Source organism: Echinops telfairi, unplaced genomic scaffold (genome assembly GCF_000313985.2).
Source record: "Echinops telfairi isolate 266 unplaced genomic scaffold, ASM31398v2 ScPeMD7_5;HRSCAF=22, whole genome shotgun sequence".
Taxonomy (NCBI): Eukaryota; Metazoa; Chordata; class Mammalia; order Afrosoricida; family Tenrecidae; genus Echinops; species Echinops telfairi.
In genome coordinates this window covers 4976728-4999881 of record NW_022103901.1, presented here as the reverse complement: position 1 = coordinate 4999881, position 23154 = coordinate 4976728, and the positions used below count along the sequence as shown (strand labels likewise).

Sequence of the window (23154 nt, the reverse complement as noted above, 5' to 3'; positions counted from 1 at the left end):
GTGGCCACCCCATAGACTCGCAGGGCTCCTCAAACTTTTTAAACAGGGGGCCAGTTCACTGTCCCTCATACCCGTTGGAGGGCCAGACTATAGTTTAAAAAAAAAAACTATAAAAAAATTCTTATGCACACTGCACATATCTTATTTTGAAGTAAAAAAAAAAACAGGGCAAAAACACCCGGTGGGCCAGATAAATGTCCTCGGCGGGCCGCAGTTTGAGGACGCCTGCGGTAAGGTGTAACGACGACAAACACAGGCCGTGCCGGGACCAACCCTGCCCCTCCCTTGGGGCTAGCATGGGAAAGTATACTGCATAGAGACCACGGAGTTCAGCACAACCCTCTTGGCTAGTAAACCAAGTGGCGAACGCTGGGGCACGCACACACACATAACAGATGCCCGCAGCTCGCCGGGACTGGGACTGGGGGCGGGAGGAGATGGGGAAAGGCTGAAGGGAGCCGCCCAAGAGCAACTGCTCCGGGGAGTGCTGGAGGGAGCTTCAAACCAAGGTGCCATCAACCCTGCTCTGCACCCGCTGCCCACGGACAGCTCCCGGAGCCCTTGTTTTGCCTGGACCCTCGGTTCTCAACCTGTGGGTTGCAACCCCTGTGAAAAGGTTGTTCTCAAAAGAGACGTTTTCACAGGGGTCGCCTGATTCATAACGGTAGCAAAATTAGTGATGAAGTAATTTCATGGTTGGGGGGGTCACCACCACATGAGGAACCGCGCTCAAGGGTGGCGGCATGAGGAAGGTTGAGAACCACTGGCCTCGATCAACTGGGCCGTGGACGAGCAGACTGCCAGCCTGGGCCCAGCTCACCTTGGTAGTGGTGCTGCCGCCACATGAAGATGCTGCTCCAGTGGGACAGGTCGTCCGAGACGATGGGCAGCCTGTTGCGCCAGGTCTTCACCACCGTCTTCATGTCGTGGAGGCTGTTGTTGCGGCCCAGGTTGTTGGGCTGCAGGCCGGCGTTGATCTGGGCCGCCTCCTGGAGCTCAATGATCTGCTGAGCGGCCTAGATGGGAATGTGGTGTGTGTGGGGATTAGGGGAGGACCTCCAGCACCAGCCTTCATATGAAGATGGCAGATGGCAGGGCCAATGGGAACCTGATGGCCAAGTAGGCCTGCTGCTCCTGCCTCATTCCCATGCACACCTTAGACACCTCTCTGCACTCACCCACACTCCTCCCACTTACCACCCAGCTAGGACTGCCCAGAGGTGGGAGACGATGGGTGGTGCAGGTCCCTCATCTTGCTAATGGGCAGCACCCCCTCCCAAACCACTAGTGGTGGATCAGACCAGCCTCAACCCCTCCACCACAGCCACGTGCAGCACCTTGAACCCTGCCAGGGAGTCGATGCTGATCCACAGCACCGCGGGGCCGTAATCTTTACGACAGATTGCCAGGCCTTTCTCCCACAGCACCGCCATGTGGGTTTACATTGCCAACTTTTAGGTCAGTAGCTGATTGCAAACCACTGGGGCCACCCAGGGGCCTTCTGGGGCTGGCATACGAGCCCCATCAGGTTCTTGCTGACACCAGCCTGTGGCCATAGCTGCTCTTGGATTCTAGCTGCAGAGTGGGGGCCTCTGTGGGGGAGCAGGGCACTGTGGGGACAATGATGATGCCGCAAGGAGAAGGAAGTAGGTAATCTTGGAGTTCCTGTGAACCAGCCCCCCACACACACACACACACACGGGGTTCACTCTGACCTAGGGCGCCCCCATGTGTGTCAACACTGAACTGTACCCCACAGGGGTCTCAAGGATAGGGAAGCGGATCCCCCTGACTCTGGACGGTGGTACACAGGGCGCTACAACAAGCCGCCAGAGCAAGCACCACTCAATGGTTCCCTAGGACCTCGACATGGCAGGTTTATTTCTGGGCTCCTGCCTGCCTTTCCCCAAAGACTAGCCTGGAGGCACTGCTCCCGTGGGGGCCTCACCTGGAGGAGGGGCGTGTGCACGTGGGACACCACGTGAGGCAGCCGCCGCCACTCCCGAATGGCCAAGCTGCTGGCCATCTCCACCAGCCGCTCGATGAAGCTGAGCTGCTGCTCCTCGGGGTGGCAGATGGCCAGGTAGCCTCGGTACATGTTCACCTTCCAGGCCATCTCCTTGGGACAGCTGACTTCCACCTGGGGGAGAGGAGACACACCAGGACGGGGGACATCACAAAGGAAGCCCCCAAAGCAGGAAGCGCGGGTGCCACCGAGACCTGGCCCCACTTTGGGAGTGGCCAGTTCAGAGGGGAAGGTGTTCTGTGAGCTCCTGATGTGGACATGCATCCCGAGAATGGGGCGGAGCCTCACCTGCACCAGCGCCTCCTTCATGGCGGTCCAGTTGGAGACCCGCCAGGCACACTCAAGGACCAGGTAGGGGTTGATGTGGCCCTTCGACTGGCCGTACTCTGTCAGGGCCTCCCATTGGTTCAGCTCTTTCGAGCACCTGCAAAGCGGGAGGAAGGACAGAGCTCAGTGGACCCCAGGAGCGAGAGCACCGTATCTCTTTTCCAGAGAAGAGAGTGCCTGCCACGGAGACAAGCCCTTTCCGGGGCTGCTGCCCCAACCCCGTCCCACCAGGCTCACCGGATCCAGTGGTCCTCCCAGAGCTGGTACTCAGGGAAGAGGGCAGGGGACGCACTACTCCGCTCGTGCTCCTTTTTGGCCTTGTCCATGGCCTTCTCGTAGGATTCCTGGGCCTGAGACATGAGGACTCTTCAGCCCAGCGCCGGCACCGAGCAGCACTCCCACTTGCTTCCTCGCCTTCCCGCTGGACAAACCATTCCCAACCAGCCAGACCACAGGACGGTGGCACTGCAGGTTCAGCACGGGGCTCTAACTAGTGTGGCCTGGTGTGGCCTTTCCAAAGAGATCAGTTGCTTGGCTCCTGCATCCCCACTTCTTTGTCTTCGAGCCCACGATCCAGCATCAAGTACAGGAACCCATTTTTGTCCCCCCACACACTGCCACGGGCAGCCCTACTCTGTCCCCCAGGGGCACGGGGGGCCACACCGGGCAGTGCAGACAAGTGCCTCACTGCCTGCTTAGGCAGCCACCACCTCGACCCTCAGCGATAGGGAACAGAAAACGGGACGGTGAGGAGGAGGCACGAGTCCCCAGCCAGGATGGAAGTGGTGCTGGGTGTGTGGAGGTCTGAGCGTGGCCACACACCCCAGGCAGGAGGAACACAAGGAGGACCCTGTCAACATCCCTCCTAAACACTGCCCAGATGGAGCCAACCAGGCCTGTCATAGCAGCAGCGAAGCGAGGCTTCCAGCGTGAGCTCCAGAGAACCAGGGAACATACCAAGCTCCTCATCCCTGGACTGTGAGGGGCTTCCCACAGCGCAGGGAACAGGATGGAAGGATAACGGGTTTCCTCCCATCTGTTTGAAGCCCTCGCACAGGTGGACATGGCTATATCTGAGTCTCACACCCGGGGTTCCCACAAGCTGACGGGCTGCAGGCCCGCATGGGCTGTCCTCTCACCACCTCTCCCTTTCCCGGCAGGCTATGGCACGCCGGACCGACGGCAGTGTCCTGTCAGCACCACCACCTGCACTGGGTGCCTCCCTTGACCATGACAGCTGCCTCGCTGTGGTGACCTGTGCGGTGAGCCCGTCCTATCTTCATGGCCCACCCAGAAGCACTTTAAACCGAACAGACCGATGTTTCAGCATGGGCCCTGCCCTGAGCACATGCTACCCCAGCGGGGCTCCCAGGCCACCAGCCCCTCGGCCCACCAGCTGGCCATTGCACCTGCTCAAAAAACCCGTGCTGCTCATAGGCGACGGCCGTCGCCGTCTCCGAGTACTTGCACCGCTTCTGCCACAGGCCGGCCCACATGTCTTCCTCCTGCAGCAGCGAGTACAGCTCGGCCAGCGAGTCCAGGATCTCCTGAAACACAGGGCCAGGTTCCTGCTCCGGCACGTCCCTCGGGAGGGAAGGGGAGGGAGGGAGGGAGGGAAGGGGGGCTCTGAGGACGGCAGGGGCACCTGCTGGGGTGGGGTGATGCTCTCCTGCTCATAGAACTCCGTCGTCTGCTTCGGCTTGATCTGCAGGCTCAGCCCCTTCTCGAAGGCCTGGTGCTCCAGCATCAGTGTGGAGCGGAACCACAGGTTGTGCGTCTTCCCCAAGTACTTGAGCACACAGGGCCGGATGGGGATGGGGGGCACACACTGGGACATGGCTTCCACAAAGCAGTTCAGGGCGCTGGGCTGGCAGTCGCGCTGCACCTGGTGGCTGCCGCTACACAGGAACGGGCTGATCTCGCCAGCCAGCGCCTGGCGGGGCACGACGCAGTTAGACCCTCCCCCAGGCAACGAGCAAGGCCTCTTCTCTCCCACCTTCCACCCCCACTCGAGGGAACTTCTTCCAGGAACTGGCCCTGGGCCAACAGCCATCAAGGCTGCTTTCCTTCACAAATACTTCTCAAAGGCTTGCTCTACACCTTTTCTCAAAGTAGGATTTACTTTTTAAAATTACGGTAAAACGCAAACTGCCGCCAATTCAGGAATTTTTTGTCATACAATTTGGCGACATTAATTTGCAGCCATCATCCTGTTCCAAATGATCCTGCCTGCAGTCCCAGACCCTGAAGGCCCCCTATACAATGACACCCCAGGGACCTCCACACTCACAGCTTGTTTCCCATGGACTCATGCAACAGCTATCTGTGTCGGGCTCCTCTCACTCAGCATGATGTCCTCCCGGGGCACCACGGGGCCTCTCTTCCCCGTGTGGCCACGCCATTCCCATTGTACAAAAGCGTCACCTTCTATCCATCCCTATGGCTCTCGCGGGAAGCTTAGGTCCCCTTCTACCTCCTGGCCGCTGCAAGCACTAGCAGCGCCAGTGTGCGATGAACGCGTGCGCCGAGCCCAGGCTGGGTTTACGCATACACTTACATGCTGCTGTCTGTCGGACAGAATCTTCCAGAGCCTGGGAAAGAGCTGGACCCACGTCCTCTCGGCTAGCGTTGTGGAAATGTGGCACAGCTGGACAAAGGCGCTGAGCAGGGCCCCCGTCTAAACCCAGAGAATGGCTCAGATGGCCTCAGTCACCGGCTGGACATCCCACCACTCGACACCCCACCACCCAGGTCCTGAAGACACCCCCCCACCAAGAACAATGGCGAGTTCCAGAAACGTGACCCAGCACGACGGATTTGGAGGGCAGAATGCGAGGTGAAGTATGTCCACACGGGAGAAGAGAGAAGAGTGGATCCGGCAGAGACCAGTGTTCACTGGTGAGTCGAAGGGAGGGAGGTGGGGGATCCTCGGTATTCCTGGCCTTGGAGAGTGCCCCGAGTGTGCGTGTGGCGAGTACAACCCACCATGGTTAACGAGGTGGCCGAGAGCAAAGAGCTCCGGACTAAAGCACCTGGCCTATGTGACATGGCCACAAGTCCAAACAAGACTAATGAAGACCACATGGTCACACAGACACCTGCTCCGACAGGTGTGCTGTCAAGTCCACTCGGGCCCACAGCAAACAACACACAGAGGGTCCTGCGCCTGAGCCCCCCCGTCCATCCATCTCATCGAGAGCCTTCTTTCACGCTGCTGCTCCACTTCACAGAACATGCTGTCCTTTCTCCTGACAATGTGTCCAAAGCATGTGAGAAAGCCTGGCCACCCTTGCCTCTAAGGAGCCCCCTGGACACACAAGTGTCATCGTTCGCATGTGTGCACAGATAAGACGTAAGCACAGACACGTGCATACAGGCACATAAGCCATAGAAGGCACCCTACAGGCCCACACTCCTCAGACACAGCCACACCTGCAGGTGGGTTTGGTCATCGGGCAATGTGGTCAGTTAGCATTTGAGTGTTTACAAAGCTCTTGCTCTGATCCCAGCGTGTAGTACCCCTTGCATGTGGCCATCTACAGTTTATTCACGGGGTCTCTACTACTTGTTAGGAGTAAGAGTAAGAAAGCCATTAAACCTCAACGAAGAAAGTACTTTCACGACTAGTATGTTCTATAGAAGCCTCATCTGAGACCAGAACTACTGCAAGGTGTCTGACCACCACTAGCCACAGGTTCTGATAAGCGATCACAAGAGATGGCTCTGGATAGAATGTGACGAAAATGTAGGATAGACTGTGAGAAAAATGTAGAACAGAACTTAAATTCTTTAAAAAAAAAATTTTTTTTAAGGGCCGGATTAACTGGACTAAGTTAAACTAAGTTAAGTTGAGGTACTAAGAAGATCTGTGTAAAGTACAGCCAGGATTTAACAATGGGGGAGGGTATTGGAGACCAGCCCCCGAGGCTCCACTTTTCCGTCTTTTCCCATAGTTGACCTGGAGCTCCTCAGGACCCCGTTTGACTGCGAGTTTAGACCCCACCAAAGGTAGGTGGGACCGAAGGTGTGACTTGGGGGGCTGGGGTGAGGGCCCACACATGCCCAGGACCCCTGCAGACCTGCATACACACCTTCACTTCCCGCAGAGTATCCAGAAATTTGTCGTGCCTGTTGGTTAACATGTGCAGCTGGTTTCCAATGTCCTTTTCTGAAAGTTCTTTGGTCTTGGGTGTGCTGGTCTGATCTCCGGGCGCTAGTTCAATATCTATCTCCACGTCCTGGGCACCACAGAACAGAAAGCGAAGCGGTCAGATAGTGCCAGTAAACCCAATGGCCACCACATGCACATAGTTCTGATTACATTTCCGGAGAGCCTAAATTCCACTCCGTTCTTGGAAGTTCGTAATTACTTCATTAAGCTCACTTGAATTCCAAGGTAAACAAGCACAGCCCATCAACATGTGCTGTTCCAATGACAGTGTGAAATGCCATCAACTGTGCTTAGGGAAAACGCACAACAAAAAGCTACAAACTTCAAACCGTGGAAATCATGCTGAGGGCAGGGTTCCTTCTGAGGGCGGTACACACAGACCCAGGCTTGTTCTGGACCACTCACTCGGTGGCTCTCCAAGGCAGGACTGCTGCCTCGCTCACCCAGGGCCGCGGCACAGGCCGTCGTTGGCATGTGTTTGTTCCCCAGAGAGGAATGAATACACTGTGCTCCTGTCCAGAGTCCCGGGAACAGCTCCGTGAACAAGCACAGCCCTCTCTCAACCACTGCTATTCTAAATCCGAGTTAACGCCACCCATAAAATAGAGGACGGATGGTAAACCGAGGTCAAGTGTTCAACTGTTCAGGGTGCTCCCTTTTCAAAGTATAATAAGACCACTTCCAAGTCTTTAGTTCACACAAGAAAGTTCCAGAAAGAACACCTGGCCAGATCTAGGGTTGTTTCCCCCAAACTGCCCCCTGGGGGGCTACACAAGTAGACGCCTATACTTTATCCTGGACTGTGGGCTACAGTACTAATGACCAGGGGAGCGCCAAGTAATTTTTTTTTTTTCCTGAAAAGGGACCTGTAGTCCAGATCAACTTGGGAATCTATGGTCCAGGGATTCCACACCAGTGAAGATAAGCCTCTGTTTGCCGAAAGAATGAGGCGCCCTTGGGAGAGCTGACAAACAACCCCGTGGTGGAGTGAGGGCTCAGCACTGGGCTAGGGCCATCTCCTGACACCCAGCACTCCAGAGAAGTCGGCCATAGAGAAACATCTTTAAGAGCTGCCATATCCACCAACCCTCGTGCTCTGCACATGGCTGCCGGGGAAGCCAGGGCTCAGGGCTGTTCACACCAGGAGCTCTGGCCCCTTCAGGCTGGATGGGCACACGGCCCTGGGCATCCAGGCGAGGCCTTCTCAGAGCAGAGCTTGGCACACCACCCCGGCCACTTCTCCCCACAACAGTGGAACACTGGCATGAAGTGGCACTGGCTTCAGAGAAAGCGGTCGCTCTCACAGCTGAATGACAGCATGAACCCTGGGACTTATTCAGGGGCCATGTTCAGGTTTCCACCCTGGCTGACCCCTTCTGGGGGGGCGGGGCCTGTGGGCGGGGAGGGGCCGTGAGCCTCACCTCCTCCTTGGACTCGCTGTTCTCTCGCTCTCGGGGCTCCTGCTTGACGTGCGTGACCATGGCGAAGGCGGCTCGGTCGTGGCTGTCGGCCAGGTTGATGACGTTGGTGATAGACGGGAGCATGGCCCCCTGGCAGCTGGTGCCAATGGGAGTGCTCCTCTCACACACAGCCAGGAGCAGCTGAGACAGGGTCATGGGCAAGAGGAGACCCGTGTGGGGGCTGAGAACAGCCTGCCAGCATCCGAACATCTAGTAGTGTCAGGTCCCCACCCCCCACCCCCGTTAGATGAAGGAGGCTTTGCGCTCGGGCCCTTCTGCTCAAAGGCCCCCGGCTCACCCCCTCCCATGGCTCCACAGCCTCAGGGAAGGCCACCCCCTAGTTCCGGCTCACGCTCTCCTGTGACCTCACTCCTTGTCCTGGGCACTAGCACTTCAGGACAGGATTCAGAACCTCCTGCTGGCAAAGCGGTCCTCTGTAGCCCTGGGTCAGGTGCATGCTGAGTCTTAGAGGTTCATTGTCAATGACCCAGACACACTCACTGTGCTGACACTACTGCCCGGCATGGGGGAACCGGCAGGAATGAGGGGGAACCCCCTACCTTCCCCTTTCAAAGGAAGTCACTATAATCCCAAGGCCTGAGGGAGGAGGGAGAGATCAGCCAGGTCAAAGTCAGAGGAAGGGCAAGGCCTTTATGGTGTGACTTGCTCAGAAAATGACAGGCTGCTGGGAGTGGGGAGAGGGACAAGATGGGGCTGGAGGGGCAGGCAAGGGGCAGGACACCTGGGGACTGCAAGGCCACCCTGGCTTTCTGCCGTGGGCAGCAGTGGAGTGACGGGAACGGCTTTGTTCTTCGAAGCATTTTTATATTTGATAAACTTTAAACATTTTACAGCTGAAGAAAAACAGATCCTTTGGCTATCAACTAAGAAATGATATCCGGCCTTCTAATAAAGCCAAAATCCAAACCCACTGCCCCAGAGCCCATCTCAGCTCTCAGTGGCCCTGGAGGACAGGCCTGCCTCCCTGGGTTTCCAGGGCTGTGAACACACTGCCCGTCGTCTGCCTTCCTCGGGGCAGCTGGGGGGCTCACACCACCAGCTGGTCCCGTCAGCCGCCTGCGGCACTTTATCCAGGGCACCATGGTTTCTGGTCATGGGCTCAGAACCAGGCCCAACCCCCCCCCCCACCACACACACACACACACACACACCCCAGGCCAGCCCGGCTGTGTCGGGAGCCTGTGTCCTACCTCGATGCACTGCTTGACCCAGAAGTGGCTCCCCATGGCCTCCCAGTTCTGGGAGCAGGTCACATAGAGCAGGCGCTCATATACACGGCGTTTCATCGAGCTGTCGAAAACCTCGAAAAACTTGGCCCTGATGAGCGGCTGGGCGCAGCGCAGCCCGGAGAGGAAGGCGGGCTCCAGCTTGGCGGTCAGCTCGCTGCCCGACAGGGTCTCATCCCTGAAGCGAGAAAGGACGCCAATTTGGGCAAGCCAGGCTCGGCGGCAGGTTCAACCGGCCACAAGCAAGCAGAGACAGGTGGACATCCAACTTCTCAGCAGCCTCACGGGAGCCTAGGGGATGCGATCAGCGGCGGGTGGAGTCGTGCACACCTGGCACAGGGTACGGGCAAAACGCAAACTGAGGTACGACTCCAAACTTGCCGCCATCGATGCTGACTCAGAGTGACCCTGTAAGGCAGGGCAGAACTGCCCCGGTGAGTCTCCGAGGCCGCACTCCTCACAGTGCATAGAAAGCCTTGTCTTTCTCCGGAGCTGGGGCTGGTGATTTCAAACTGCTGACCGAGTGGTTAGCAACCCAGTGCCCAACCAGTACACCACCAGGGCCCCCGAGGTACAGCTAGGTAATTAAAATGCCACAGGAACTGCCATCGTTACCTGTAGACGTAGTTCACGAGGTCTAAGAACTGGGCATTTAATTCAAGGTCTTCGGGAAAACGCTTCTCTATGTAGGTCATCATTTTCACCAGCAGGATGGACTTCTCCCGGAGCGTAGGTGTCTGCAGGCAGTTAGGGTTTGAGAGAAAAGTCCATCACATTCTTCTGAAGAGAGACACGCTCAAAACCATCTACTGGACAGTTGGCCGCTTACGATTTTGCCAAGTATGACGAGACCGGGCCATTGATAGAGGGAGGAAGAGGTCAAAGGTGGTTCTGGATGTGGCAAATCGAGATGCCGATAGCATTGCCCCAGAGGCTGCCACTCCGCAGAGAAGGCCAGAAAATCGGCTTGCCAGGCTATAAGTTACACCCCAGTACTGCGATTCTGGTTCACCTTTGCCACCACATAAGGTTCATTTAGTGAAGGGAGACGTCGGACAGTGTAAGATATGACAAAATAATAATTTATAAATTATCAAGGGTTCATGACGGAGGGGGGAGCGGGGAGGGAGGAGAAAAATGCCAGGGGCTTATGTGAGGAGCAAATGTTTTGAGAACGATGAGGGTAATGAATGTACAAATGTGCTTTACACAATTGATGTATGTATGGATTGTGATGAGTTGTATGAGCCCCCAATAAAATGATTTAAAAAAAAGAAAGAAAAGAAGGTTCACTTAGTGCGCAGATGAACGGCCAGCCAAAGTGAGGGGTCTCTGTCAAGTCTGATGGCACGCCTCGTGCCACACTGAGGACTGAAGGTCTGCAGTCACCTGCACTGAGCAAGTCTATCGACACCATTCTCCCAACAGCCTGTCTTCAGCTCCAGGGCCCTGAGCCCCATCCTGGTCATCAAAATGCTCTCACGGAAGACTACCACACCCACTGGCCGTCTAGTTGATGCTGATGCGTAGCCCCTGTGTGTTTTTTCCAAGACTGCACATCTTGATGGGAGGCAGGGGACGGCTGGTGGGTTAGAACCGTGACCTGGCAGTCAGCAGCCACTAGGCTGGCGGGGAGGACCTGGCTTCCCTTCAAACACTGCGACAAGCGGAGGAGGAGAAGCTTGACTTTTAGTCGCCAGCCCCTCCCCCTCTCCACAGCTCACCTGATTGGCTGCCATCGGTGAGTTGTTCTTGACCCATTCCTCCACAATCTTGACCACGGCGCGGAGGATCTTGGCGTCGGGTGATTTCTCGATGAGGGACGTCAGGATGGCCTGGATGAAGCTCTTGCGCATCTCCGTGCTCATCACACCCAGCCGAGTCTTCACCAGCTCCAGGCTGAGCATCACCAGCTCGCTGGTCCCTGCGCACGGGGAGGACGGCGACATGCCCACATCTTAAACACGCCGCCGCTCGGCGGGCCTGGCCACAGCGGAGTCCGCCCATTGCCCCCCAGAGTGCCGTCTTTAGCCTCCAGCCGGTAGACTCAGGTGGCTCACTGGCAGAAATCTGGCCTGCCCCGCAGGCAGGACGCCTGGGCTTGGCTCCTGGCCAGTACACCCTGGCTGTCTGTGGCTGGTGTGCTACTACGATGCTGGACAGGCTTCCGCAGAGCTTCCAGATGCTAACGAAATGGTGACCTTTCTCTACAACAAGCCAGCCAACAACCACCCTAGGCTCACAGGGGTCTAGCCTGTAACCCATCATGAGGCGGCCCAGAGCAGGGCCCGTTTTGTTCCCGAGTACAGGGTCACCACCGAACTCTGGACACTACTGCACTCCGGAAGCACCTTCCCTCCATGGGGCAAGCTACTGTGCAAATGGCCCAGGAGCACCTGTACCCCACATGCTTGAGTCACACTCCTGGCACCTGTGTTCTAAAGCCTGTCTAACAGCGGGCCATACACACACACACACACACACACACACACACACGCGCGCGCGCGTGCGCACTCTCTCTCTCCCCCTCCCACCCTCCACAGGTTCCTGAAGCCTGCCATTTACCCCTGGAAGCTGGAACTCTGCTCCTCCCGAGCAGCTGTGAACGGGGCTCCTCCACACACGCTTCCCTCTTGCACTCACACACCTTCTCACAACAGCTCATTTTACAAACCCGCCTGCACCTCTCTGCTCAGAATGAACGGTCGTGTGGGAGCGGGCACCTGGACTGCACGGCCAGCACGGCACCGGTGCCGACTAGAGTCCACGTCACCAGCACGGGCCCTGGGCTGTCACCTGAGGCGGCGTCTGTGCTTCCTGAGGTGGCCTGGGGGTTCAGGTGCTCGCGCACCATCTTCTGCAGCGAGCGCATGAACACGGAGATGAGCCTGTCGATGTAGCTGGGGTTGTTGCTGCAGGCCGACTTGAGCATCATGAGCGTGCCTGGGTGGGGGGAGCGGTTATCTTACGGAACAGCCACACGTAGAGCGGTTATCTTACGGAACAGCTACACGTAAAAGACTAGCAGGAACACGCTATTCAGAACAGCACGGCACAGGCACAGCTTACTCTCAAACGTCAGATTCGGAAGCCTTAGGTTTTCACCCCTAGCTGCAAAGATGGAGCAGCGACTGCGTGAGAAGGGACCTACTGTGTGTGGAAAGCAGCACCCTTGCTTCATTTCTGTATTTTGAGTTTCAGCGAATCACCCGGATGAAGTCAGTTTGCTGACCTCTCCGAGGGAGCCAGATGGCGTATCAGAAGCTTGCTGACAGGTTCAGTGACCCGACTCTGGATTTGCTAGCAAACCGAGGGCAGGACCCTGTGCCCAGGAGAGCGGAGGGCCCTCGCAGCTAAATTCTAGCCTCTAAGGCTAGAGGCTGGAAGTGCTCATGACAAGAGCCTAGGGAAGGGGGTTCCTTGACGCCACACACACAGGCAGCCTGAACAACATGGCAGTTCAGAAGCTCCACACCACAGCCGAGCCTTCTCCAGAACCGTGAACCCACTGGAACCGCGCGGAGAGCAGGAAAGCCGCACTCACCAAAGAGCTGGGACGGATTGGCATTGGCAGCCTTCTCATAGCTGGTGAGCCCCTCGTAGATGACCTTGCCCACGGCCGCATAGAGGCACTCCAGCTCTTCGTACTTAGAGGCCACACTGGAGGTGCCTGTGGGCACAGGTGAGATATGGGCACTGCAGTCTGGGCTCTCAGGCCCTCCCGCGCCCCCGGACGCTCACATGTATCATGTTAGGTGGGGACAGAGTTTGGCTGTTTTGGTGTCTGTGGTGGCCAGAACGAGGCGCTCGGTAAACTTTTACTGGAACAATGAGACCTGGGTCTGACAGCCACCACCCGTGATTCTAGGGAAGTGTGCATGCGTATGTGCGTTTTAGATGCTGAAGGTCAGAGGTCATTCTCTTCCCCTGCAGGGCAGGAGAGGTGTTCCTCCCTGGGCAAGTATCTGCTTTACAGGGGAGGCCAAAGCCTGTCAGCACCCCAAGCTTTACCAGGATGTGCTGTAAGCCACGGGAATATTAGCAGTTCAATGCTGGATAAAAGACTTTAATTTACCCTAATCTGCCTTCTTAACACACGTGAGAAGAACAGCGACCTTCGGCAAACGAACAACAGCATTTCCACAACAGACAACAAAAAAAATGATGATAATACTAACGTGCCAACATTATTGAGTTTTTATGGTGATTTTTCAAAAAGAGAAGGGGTCCCTGAAGTGCCCCGACCACCCTGCCCCGGTGCCCAGCACATGCTGGGAAGGGCAGGCGAGGGCGTCACCTACTCGGCTCTGTGGGGAACACGCTCATGAGGCGCGAGAGGAGGCTGTGGACAGCTCGCAGGACTTTGGTGTTCCCGCAAGTCATGCAGGCCGCCACTCCGCGCTGCAGGGGCTTGAAGCTGCTGAGGATGGCGGGGGACTGGAGGACGGTGAGCAGGAAGCTCAGCACCTCCAGCCCCGTGCAGATGTTCCCGTAGTTCACCTGGCTGGGCTGCTCCTGCAAGCAGAACACAGCACACGGATGGGCTGCGGCAGGCGTTCCAACCAAGCTGCAGCGCATGCACGTGAGCCCAGCAAGACAGAGCACATGCAAGGGGAGGTCCTGGGAACTGAGACACAACTGAAGGAAGGGGCACAGCATGTCCCTCATGAAAACACACACACACAGACAGAAAAAACGGGATTACAAGATAATGGGACTTTCCTACAGCGTTCGGAAGTTTCTTATGACTACTGTATCAAATATTTAATTTCACTAATGCATTAGGGTTTCATTCAAGAGCTTCTTTCATCTATTTGTTTTACATTAATCCACCCTTTTAAAAAGTGCCCGATTAAAAATATTAGCTTTTTAAAATCACAAAACTGTGGATTAAAAAAGAAAACTTAGTATAGCAAACCACTCCAGTTTTGTTTTGTTTTAGTTACAGTATTCAGTATCTTTCCAAGAGAAGTGCACCTTTCCAACTGTCTGAACAAAGTCCACTGACTGTCAGTGTTTGGGAGCCCTGGTGGCTGCCGGGAGAGGGGGGGGGGGAGGCGCAGCAGTTGTAAGGCCCCGCGAGTTCCGAGGGGGAAAGCGGCGGCTTTCCACTCCATCAGGAGTCTCAGAAACACAGTTCTACCCTCTCCTACAGGGACACTAGGAGTCAGAGTCGACTCAAAGGTAATGAGTTAGGGAGTTTGATTTTGGTCAATGTTGAAGAAAAATAAAACAAAACAGTACAATAGAGCTGAAGGACGTGGTCTGTAGAAAGGAAACTGGTTTACACATGTATGCGCCTGGGGCACTAATAGGATAATGGATGATGGCAGTTCCCGCGGATCCTTGGGATGTTCCCTGTTCATCCTGCACGTGTTGCCCGAAGGTGTGAGCTGAAACTGCGGACCTTGTGGAAACTCAGTTGGGAAAGTCGGTTAGCCCAGAAGGAAGCACAACCGAGGACCACAGAACCACAGGGAGATGAACGAGGACGGGGGTTTCTCTGAGAGGCCCTCAAGGCGCTTGGACGTGGGAGGCCACCTGAGGTTCCGGAAGCATTTCCGGTCCCAGCAGAGCTAGGGACCCAGGGGCAGAGGACGTCACACCTCAGAGGGACCCTTCGTGAGACCCTGGCAGAGCGGGCACTCACCACGGTCATCAGCAGCTTGTCGAACCACTGGAGCTTGAGTTCGGACTTGGACCACATGTCTGGCCGAAGGGCCGTCTTCAGGAGATTGACGCAGCGGCGGGAGAGCACCTCCCCGGGAGAGCCCGCTGTGTTGGTGTTGTCGTTCACCTAGAACACAGCCAGGTGAGAGCCCGGCTGGAGTGCAGCCAGCACCCCACTGCTGGCAGGGCTGCCCTGCCAATACCCGACTTCTGGAACCCTGAGCCTCTGGACCAAGACACCCTTGAAGCCCTCTTGTTCAGGGCGAGAATCAGTAACCGCTAGATTAAGGCCCGGACACTCTGACGCAGGGCCGGGTGCCTCACCAGAAGCATAGCTGAGCAGGCTGTGGGCCACTGGAAGTGACCACTGGCTGGGGAGCTGGGCAGGTATCTTTTCAGGGCTTGGAAACGCTCAGCGGCACTGCCAGGTATGCTATCTTGTCTAACAATTACACACGCTGAAGAAAGACAGCCTATCTGTTGGCACTGGAAAACTGACCGCTTTCAGGACTGTACTCTCAACATCCCGAACACGCTCGTTGGTGTGCATGACTGAACACAACCAACAGCAGTCACACGTGGATGTTTTAGGATAAGCTGGATCATCTCAATGCCACTAGATATAGCACCCCCTCTTTGGACAAGGAAAACTTGGAACTTACAGTGGCATGCCCAAGATCACTGACCCACCTACCACAGCTCACTTATCATGAACGTGCTCTCAATGTTATTCCCAGTGAAGAGGGGGAAAACCCTTTAAAAGCTGTACAAGCCACAAGACAAGCAGATTTCAGATTAACAGGCCATGGAATCAAGGGCATTTGGCACTGAAGTGACAGGATTCGTTTTCAGACTCTTTTCTGACCCACTGTCACCTGTAGCACCCTGAGACAGTACTCAGCCGGCTGAGTGGGGAAGAATCTCCAGCATAAGCGGTTCTACGTCTCGCACCTGGCAGGCCACTCGGATGAGGAAGTTCACCACTGTGTCGGTGTGCAGCTTGTCGATGGGCTTGGCCAGAAGGGAGTCTGCTCCGGGCAGCGACTGGCTCCTCCCAAACACCTGGAAAGGGCAGCTGATGAGGCAGGAGCGGTCGGACAAGCACTCCCGACAGAGGGCTAGCAGGCAGATCCCCAGTGCTGGCGCACCCAGTGCTCCACCCTCACGCAGCAGACGCCAGCAGGAGAGCCGGACCGTGACCTGGAGTCCGGCTCCAAGGAGAGCGAGGCCACGCCATGGGCACAAGCCTCAGAGAGGTGCTTGTGCTGCTGCACATGAATGAGCAGGAAACCGAGCCTGGGGACCCTTTAGTGAGCGGTGCACAGAATGCAGCCTCTCCCGGCTGCCCCGGCCAAAGTGTGGTCAGCAGCAGAAGAGGCTGTGAAGGAAAGCTTGGCAACCACACAGAAAGCGCCCTGCGAGGGGACGGGGCCTTACTGCACTGATGGCCCCGGTGGCTGTCCGGAAGCGCTTCACTTCCTGGGCAGAGTCCACAGACAAGCCTCTCTTCATAGACGAGACAGAGTTGACACCTTCTCCGCTCGAGTTTGGATCCACATCCGAGTCCGGCTTCAAAATACATAACATGCGTGAGCTCACCGCCTGCTGTGCAGGGAGACGCAGCAGGAGAGGGCGGGGCCAGCGGGGGGCCTACCTGTTGGTCCTTGATTCTCTGCAGCTCCCACTTGATGACGACCTCCGACAGGTCCACCGCCAGCCGCCTCTGCTCGATGGTGACGCTGGGCGTGAAGCCCAGCCTCTGCATGGCGCTGACCATGTGCTGCACCAGGTGGTGGCGCACGGGGTAGTACACCTGCAGGTGGGCATCACAGGGGACCCCACGCACGTTCGTGCATGTACACTTGCACATACCCGGACACCCTAAGTGTGCGTCTCCCGAAACCCAGGAGCACCCAGGGCACATTTCAGCCTTGGTGCTATTTCCATTTTCAGAAGCTGTCACCACTGCTCGCAGCCATCAATTCCAAGTCAGGGCAACCCAACGGGACAGGCTAGGACTTCCCCCCAGGTGAGCAGATCGCCTCTTCCTGAGGGCGCTGTAGCATGGCTGGCCAGTTGGAACTGCCAACCTTCTGGTTAGCAGCCCAGCGCTTTATGCACGGCACCCCCAGGGCTCTTCAGCTGAGTGTTTACAATGAGGGGCTACTTTTGGACAGACAGAAGCACAGACCTAAGACAAGGTCTCCAACTACAGCAGGCAGTGTTGATGAAGCTACGCTCACTGAGCATGCCTTGCTGCCACAGCGAGGGAGGAGTGCCTCCCACAGCAGCCCGCAAGCACACACCTTGAAGTGCTGCACGATTAGGTGCAGGATGTGCACCAGCTGCGGCACTGTGTGGCCCTCCTCCACGATGATCTTGCGGGTCCAGTGGGTCAGCATCTGATGGCCATCCTCCATCCTGGCCGGTACTGCGGGCGTCAGGATGGCCATGGCCTGTCTCACGATGGCCCGGGCCTCCATCGCGTGGGCCTTGAGAAGACTGTGGAACACCTGGAACAGCAAGGGGGTCCCAAGGTGGAGTGGGCACAAGGCGTGGACGGACACAGGCTGCCGGGCAGCAGCCACTACTTAGAAACAGGCAGGGAGGGTGGGAGGGGTAGACAGGGTGTTTAGGAAGTCGTGGGACTCTCTGGTACTGAATCTCAGCCATTCCTCCAGCTGGCAAGTTTTGGTCAGCAAACACATTCACTGTCCGTTTGCTAAGTGCCCACTAGATGCTCTTGGCTGGGCTGAGGTGGGCAAACAGGAGGAAGGCCTGGCTCCAGCTCTGGGAGGCTGAGTCTAGTAGCAAGCAGTTGGCTGGGGCTCCAGGTCGTCCCCCAGGGGGCATCAGAGAGGAAGTGAGACAAGGAGCTCCAGCCACACGGCCATATCCGGGGTGAAGGCAACTCTCTGCCTTGTCTTAGGTCAAACTGGCAGGGCAGGTGCAACGGGTGCCTGGGGCTCTTCCTCAGCCCGGCTGTGATGCAGAAGAAAAGGCTCACAGTCTGTCATGATGGAGGAGCTGGGCAGGCGGCACGTGGAGCCGATGTGGGGAAGACCGCGTCACCAGCAGGGGCAGATGCAGTCAATTCAAAGAGAGGGCAAACTTGCACACTCTCAAAGGGAAAGTAGGAGCTGTCCATCAATCCAAAGTTTATGAGGCCTGTGAGCCTGAGTGGAGGCCAGGTGAAAGGGCAGCATGATGGCCCAGAGGAGGCACTGGGGGGCCTGGGTATCAGGGAGGGTTGGAGGGCTACAGCAGCGTTTCTCCACCTGTGCATTGAGGTTCTGAGGAGCCAACAGTCTCCCTGCTGGGAGAATCTAGGGGAAGCAGTGGCAACCCTAGGGGCTGGGGTCCTGGACTCCACCACCATCAATGTCCACTAGAGGGAAGGGTCTCAGGAAAACAGAATGAACATCTAGAGCAGTGGTTCTCAACCTTCCTAATGCTGCGACCCTTTAATCCAGTTCCTCATGTTGTGGTGACCCCCCAACTATAAAATTATTTTGTTGCTACTTCATAACTATAATTTTGCTACTGTTATGCATCTGACAACGCCTGTGAAAGGGTCGTTCGACGCCCCCCAAGGGGTCGCGACCCACAGGTTGAGAACCACTGAACTAGAGCAAACATGCGCTGAGTGGAGCAGACGTGAGGCTGGGCAGGTGTGCAGGGTACGAAACTCCAGCAAACTCAAACCAGGCCCGCCCAGAGAGACTCGCAGCACATGGGCTTGGCGGCACTCCCCCAGAAGGGGGTCCCAATGTGGCTGAGCCTGTGACCAAAGCACCCTCCGTGGTTGAGTGGCAGGTGGTTAGGAAGCTTGTGGGGGACAAAGGAGACATTTTGTTTCTAAGCAAAGAGGCCATGAAGGGTGGAGGGATACAGAGAGATGCAGCAGAGAAGGGGCGCGTTTGCTTGCTAACAGCCAGAGCCTGCCAGGCCAGGGGCAGCAGGGACACGTGCAGAGACTCAAGGAAGGACAAGCACCTGAAGCACGATCTTCTTATGGATGGCGAACTTGGCGATGATGTGGGCCAGGAGCAGGTGGCCGCTGTACTTGCAGGCGGGGTCGACGCAGGCCTTGGACAGCAAGCAGGGCCAGGCGAAGGTCATCAGCCGGCGCAGCTTGCTGTTGCGGTTCTTGTTGTTGTCGTGGATGTGGTGGGGCGCATGCTCCACCAGCAGCGTGGCATACTGCAAGAGGTAGATGCGCAGCGAGTCCAGCATGTCGGCCTGCTTCTCGGGGTCCAGCACCTGTGGGCGGAGCACAGTGGGGAATCCCCTTCTGAGTTGGAAACAGAGCGCTGTGAACAGTCTGAGAGACAGGGAGGGCTTCGATGGGGCATGATAGTGGAACTCCCACGGAGACAGGGAGCAGGCCGCGCCTCAGACTGATTTGGAAATGAGGATTCACGCCAAGATGAGGCTGCCCTTAATCACCCACCAGCACACGCTGTGGTGCCGTGTCACCGTGAGAAAGGAAACCCGCAGGGAGACGCACTCATCTCAGCGGCCCCGCAGCATGCCCCCCACCTTGGTTATGAACACGCTGGTGATGCTCTCCGGGTTGTCTCCCTCGGGATTTGGGGGGCCCAAGAGCTGCTCTCCTTCCCCCTTTTCAAAGCTGTGCAAGAAGGCTGGGTTCAAGATGTGCTGCAGGACCTACAGGGAAGAAACAAGGTGCTGGAAAGTGGCCAGACAGACAACCAAGGGTGCCTTGCGTCAGCGCACAACAATCCGCCCGCCAAGGGAGCAGCTTGCCATCGGGACCTGTACGCCCATGATGGCGGGAAAAGACGGTTACAAACTTAAGAGAGATGGCGGCCCGGCTCCTCTTCCTGCCCCACACAAGTCATTTCCTAAATGCAAAGACACGTGAGCACAGGCTTTTCCTCGCTGGCTTTGCTGCCAGCTCTGCCTTGAGTCCCCAAGGACGGCGTTTCCTCACCGGCAAACATCAGAGCCACAGAGGCAGCGGCTGCTGAACCCTCATTGTGCCCCGGGTCCCTAGGATAGCTGACCCCAGATAGCCAGCACCTTCTAAGCCACCCACCTTGGCTTTTAGCTCATCTCCGAAGTTGGGGTCATTTAAGTCTACAAAGCGAAAGAACAAGGCCCGTTTCTGGGCGATGGTGTAGCTCTTGGGAATCTCCTCCTCCAGGTAGTCCTTCAGGAACGTCATGTTGCAGAGAAAGCGGCCAGTGAAGGCACGCAGCAGCTGGAAGAGCAGCTCGATATCGCCGTAATTCCTCCTGCAAGGTCAACGTAAGGCACGCACGCTAACCACCTCCCCGAGCGGGGCCCTGGGGGGGGGGGGCCGCGGGGGGAGGGGCATACTCCGGGCAGCAGGGAGCACCCACTTGCAGTAATTCAGGAGGCAGAAGGCCAGCAGCTTGGGCTCCTTCCAGTTGGTGGCGGCCATGTTCTCCTTGCGGTGCCTTTCCTGGAAGAGGTCACTGACCCACACGCGCCTCAGCTGGCTCACCAAGGAATGCTGATTGGCCAGCCAGGTGTCGTCGTTCTTGACAATGATACTGATGATCTGGGGGGGGGGGGGCGGGGCAGGCACACTCAGGGTGTGGGCAGGGCCCACTGGGGCTTCTGGGGCCCAGGTGGAGGGGTGGGGATGGGTAGGGGTGCACTACCTTGATGGCCTGGAACTGGAGGTCCAGGCGCAGGGTGCTGGTGCTGGGGGAGCCGGGGCGCACAGCCGCCTGCGTGCCGCCGGGCAGCAGTAGGGTGATGAACCTGTTCGGGTTGGCAGCCAGCACGTCTCGGAGAGGTCTGGCATCTCTGTGTTTCAGGAAGCTCTGAGACAGAACACACCCGACAGGAGGGCCACCGTCAGTCCATCCACGCTCAGGCTCTAGGGCTCTTTTCTGCTCGTCACGGTCAGCGCGCATGCTGACCCCACGGTTGGTTCAGGAGACCTGGGCTCCACACTCACCAGCCCTTTCTTCCAAGGGGCTTCTGGGTGGATTCAACTCTGCCCCGCCCCACCCCGTCCCCCAGGGACGCCGCACCTCTAGATAAGCTCATCGGAATGGCCTTTTCACCCCAGGTAGGCAGTTGGCACGCACTAACTGAACTACACTCACGCTGCGAGACTCGGGAAAAGCACATCAAGATCAGATCCTCGTCAGCGAGACAGGAGCTGAAGTGTACGTGCCACCCTGGCGGCTACCAGGCGGGGTGGACGCCCAGTTCCTCGAGGCCCTTACCATGAACATCCTGCTCCACTGGGGGTCGTTCAGCGTGGCCTCCATCATGAACAGCTCCACCGTCTGGGAGGGGTGCCGGGTCAGGAACTTGATCAGAGGCTCCCGGAAGGGGCTGCCAGCCTAGAGCACACCAGGGAAACCTTATTGGACGCTGTCCCTTTATGGGGTTCTGGCATTCCTTGTGTAGCTGGCTTGTCCATCTCACACAGCCAAGATGCACGTGACCCGCACAAACGGTTGTCAAACATTAAGGGACACATGGCTCCTTGTAACTGGACTGCACCAACCACCCAGCTCACAGGGTGGTGACGCACCTGGCTTCCTCCCAACAGGTGTGTCTGCCTGCTCCCAGCCGTGACGGGGGGGGGGGGCGCGCACGACAACCCCTCACAGGATGACACACGACTCCGCTGCTCCCCTTCGCCCCCGCCTTGTTCGTCACTGGCTTGTCCGCCTCCCTCACACAGTAACAATACACAGTCATTCTCACAAATGGAGGGCACTCACGTCAATATCCAATACCTTTACACTATCAACCAGTTCTAATTCTAACACGGTACAAATATCATAAGCAAATAGCTGGAGGAAGAACCGGAATCAATCCCAGGTTTGACCCTTACCTCGATCAACATGGCCCGCTCTGTCTTCATGACCACCTCCAACAAAGGCTTGACCAGAGTCTGAGGTGCAGCTGGGATCAGGTGGAAAAGGTTGATAATTGCTGAGCAGATCTTCATTTCCTAGAGAGAAAACCAGGAGTGAGAACCCAGGCCAGTCGGTCTTGCTGGCTCACACTATGGACAGGACCACAGACCTTACTACGGTTTGACTACATTTGCAAGGCGAGCCACTGGAAGCCAAGAGGTAACACAGAAAAAGCCACGACTTACCCACTGTGGATTACCACTATGTCCTAAGGGGGCAACCTTCCCTGGGCTCTCAGTTGACCCGTCAACTGTGGGGGGATGTCAGTGTGTATGTCACGTGGGGGGACTGTGTTTGTTTCCATGCCCACTGGCAGGCCTTGGAAGGGACCTTCTGGGTCACCTGTGCTGGTGCGCTGACTGAGGGACACCAGCTGGGTGGCAAGAGAACATTAGGACCTCTCTCACTCTGCTAGGGTACCACGTGGTCCTCTGAGGACACTGACTACTCCTGCCTTCAGAACCTACTACAAAAGAGGCCTTCAAAACCATGACTATTTAAAGGAGACAGCAGATACCAATGTCACAGTCTTAAGCATCTGTCAATCATTTTTCCAACCAGGCCTACACATGAGGCTGGCAATCTGTTATGCTGGATCATTGGAAACGGGAACTGTCAGGTCTGCTCAGAGGTAGGTGGCTCTAAGTGAGGGTCCCGGAGACTTTGCAGTCTCACGCTCAGTTCCCCTGGTTTGTGAACCAACAGTCTGCCCAGCCCCCGGGAAAGTCTGGGCCCTGGCACCAGGTGGAATGCAACTGCTGGGTGCCATGGGCGGGGGCAGGGTGTCCCACTCATGGGGACCCCAATGGAAAAATTCTTAGAAGTACCCTGCTGCAGGGCTTTCCTGGCCGTTACAGATCGCTGGGCTCTCTCCAGTCTTTAGGTTCGCAGCCCAGTGCTTCCCCGCTGTGCCACCAGGGTCCCGTAACAGTGGAGCAGTGGTGCTTGTATGTGGGGGGTCTGAGTGTTCAGAGCACCGTTGCCAAGTCACCGTTTGTGCCCTTCATGGCAACACTGGAAGACAGAGGCAGCAGGTGGTGCTGTCAGCCCCATTGTACAGCTTCCCGGGAAAAGTGCTGGGTTTGACGGTCCAAAGCCAGGCTGTCCTGACACCTGTGTGTGTGAGGCAGGGGCGGGCAGGAGGGTCAGCTCAAGTCAGTCGGTCAGTCAGGGGGCAGATTGCCTCTAAGTGCTACCCATTCCCAGCCAAGTACAATGATCTTCTTCCGTGGCATTTCCCAGACAAAACGTTATGCTAACAAAATCCAATGGGCGCCTTACGGTGGGGTATGGAGAGAGGTAGAAAAGAGGGGTTTCT

At 56.9% G+C, this 23154-nt stretch overlaps 1 protein-coding gene across 5 annotated transcripts in view; it reads right to left on the bottom strand.

Annotated features, from left to right (window-relative positions):
- LOC101661316 (transformation/transcription domain associated protein) overlaps positions 1 to 23154 on the bottom strand; it is a 74366-nt gene that overhangs the window by 14846 nt on the left and 36366 nt on the right. For all 5 annotated transcript variants that reach the window (XM_045285939.1, XM_045285940.1, XM_045285941.1 and 2 more), the window contains 27 exons: positions 21752 to 21871; positions 21132 to 21251; positions 20556 to 20720; positions 20271 to 20452; positions 19964 to 20162; positions 19444 to 19572; positions 18898 to 19164; positions 17208 to 17414; positions 16556 to 16714; positions 16339 to 16470; positions 15853 to 15963; positions 14882 to 15028; positions 13533 to 13746; positions 12776 to 12901; positions 12028 to 12174; positions 10956 to 11155; positions 9847 to 9968; positions 9196 to 9409; positions 7946 to 8125; positions 6445 to 6591; positions 4911 to 5030; positions 3999 to 4286; positions 3763 to 3900; positions 2591 to 2703; positions 2315 to 2450; positions 1949 to 2140; positions 821 to 1016 (listed from right to left, as the gene is read on the bottom strand). In XM_045285939.1, the coding sequence (XP_045141874.1) occupies positions 821 to 1016; positions 1949 to 2140; positions 2315 to 2450; positions 2591 to 2703; positions 3763 to 3900; positions 3999 to 4286; positions 4911 to 5030; positions 6445 to 6591; positions 7946 to 8125; positions 9196 to 9409; positions 9847 to 9968; positions 10956 to 11155; positions 12028 to 12174; positions 12776 to 12901; positions 13533 to 13746; positions 14882 to 15028; positions 15853 to 15963; positions 16339 to 16470; positions 16556 to 16714; positions 17208 to 17414; positions 18898 to 19164; positions 19444 to 19572; positions 19964 to 20162; positions 20271 to 20452; positions 20556 to 20720; positions 21132 to 21251; positions 21752 to 21871 (4471 nt within the window). The remainder of the gene's footprint in view (positions 1 to 820; positions 1017 to 1948; positions 2141 to 2314; positions 2451 to 2590; positions 2704 to 3762; positions 3901 to 3998; positions 4287 to 4910; positions 5031 to 6444; positions 6592 to 7945; positions 8126 to 9195; positions 9410 to 9846; positions 9969 to 10955; positions 11156 to 12027; positions 12175 to 12775; positions 12902 to 13532; positions 13747 to 14881; positions 15029 to 15852; positions 15964 to 16338; positions 16471 to 16555; positions 16715 to 17207; positions 17415 to 18897; positions 19165 to 19443; positions 19573 to 19963; positions 20163 to 20270; positions 20453 to 20555; positions 20721 to 21131; positions 21252 to 21751; positions 21872 to 23154) is intronic.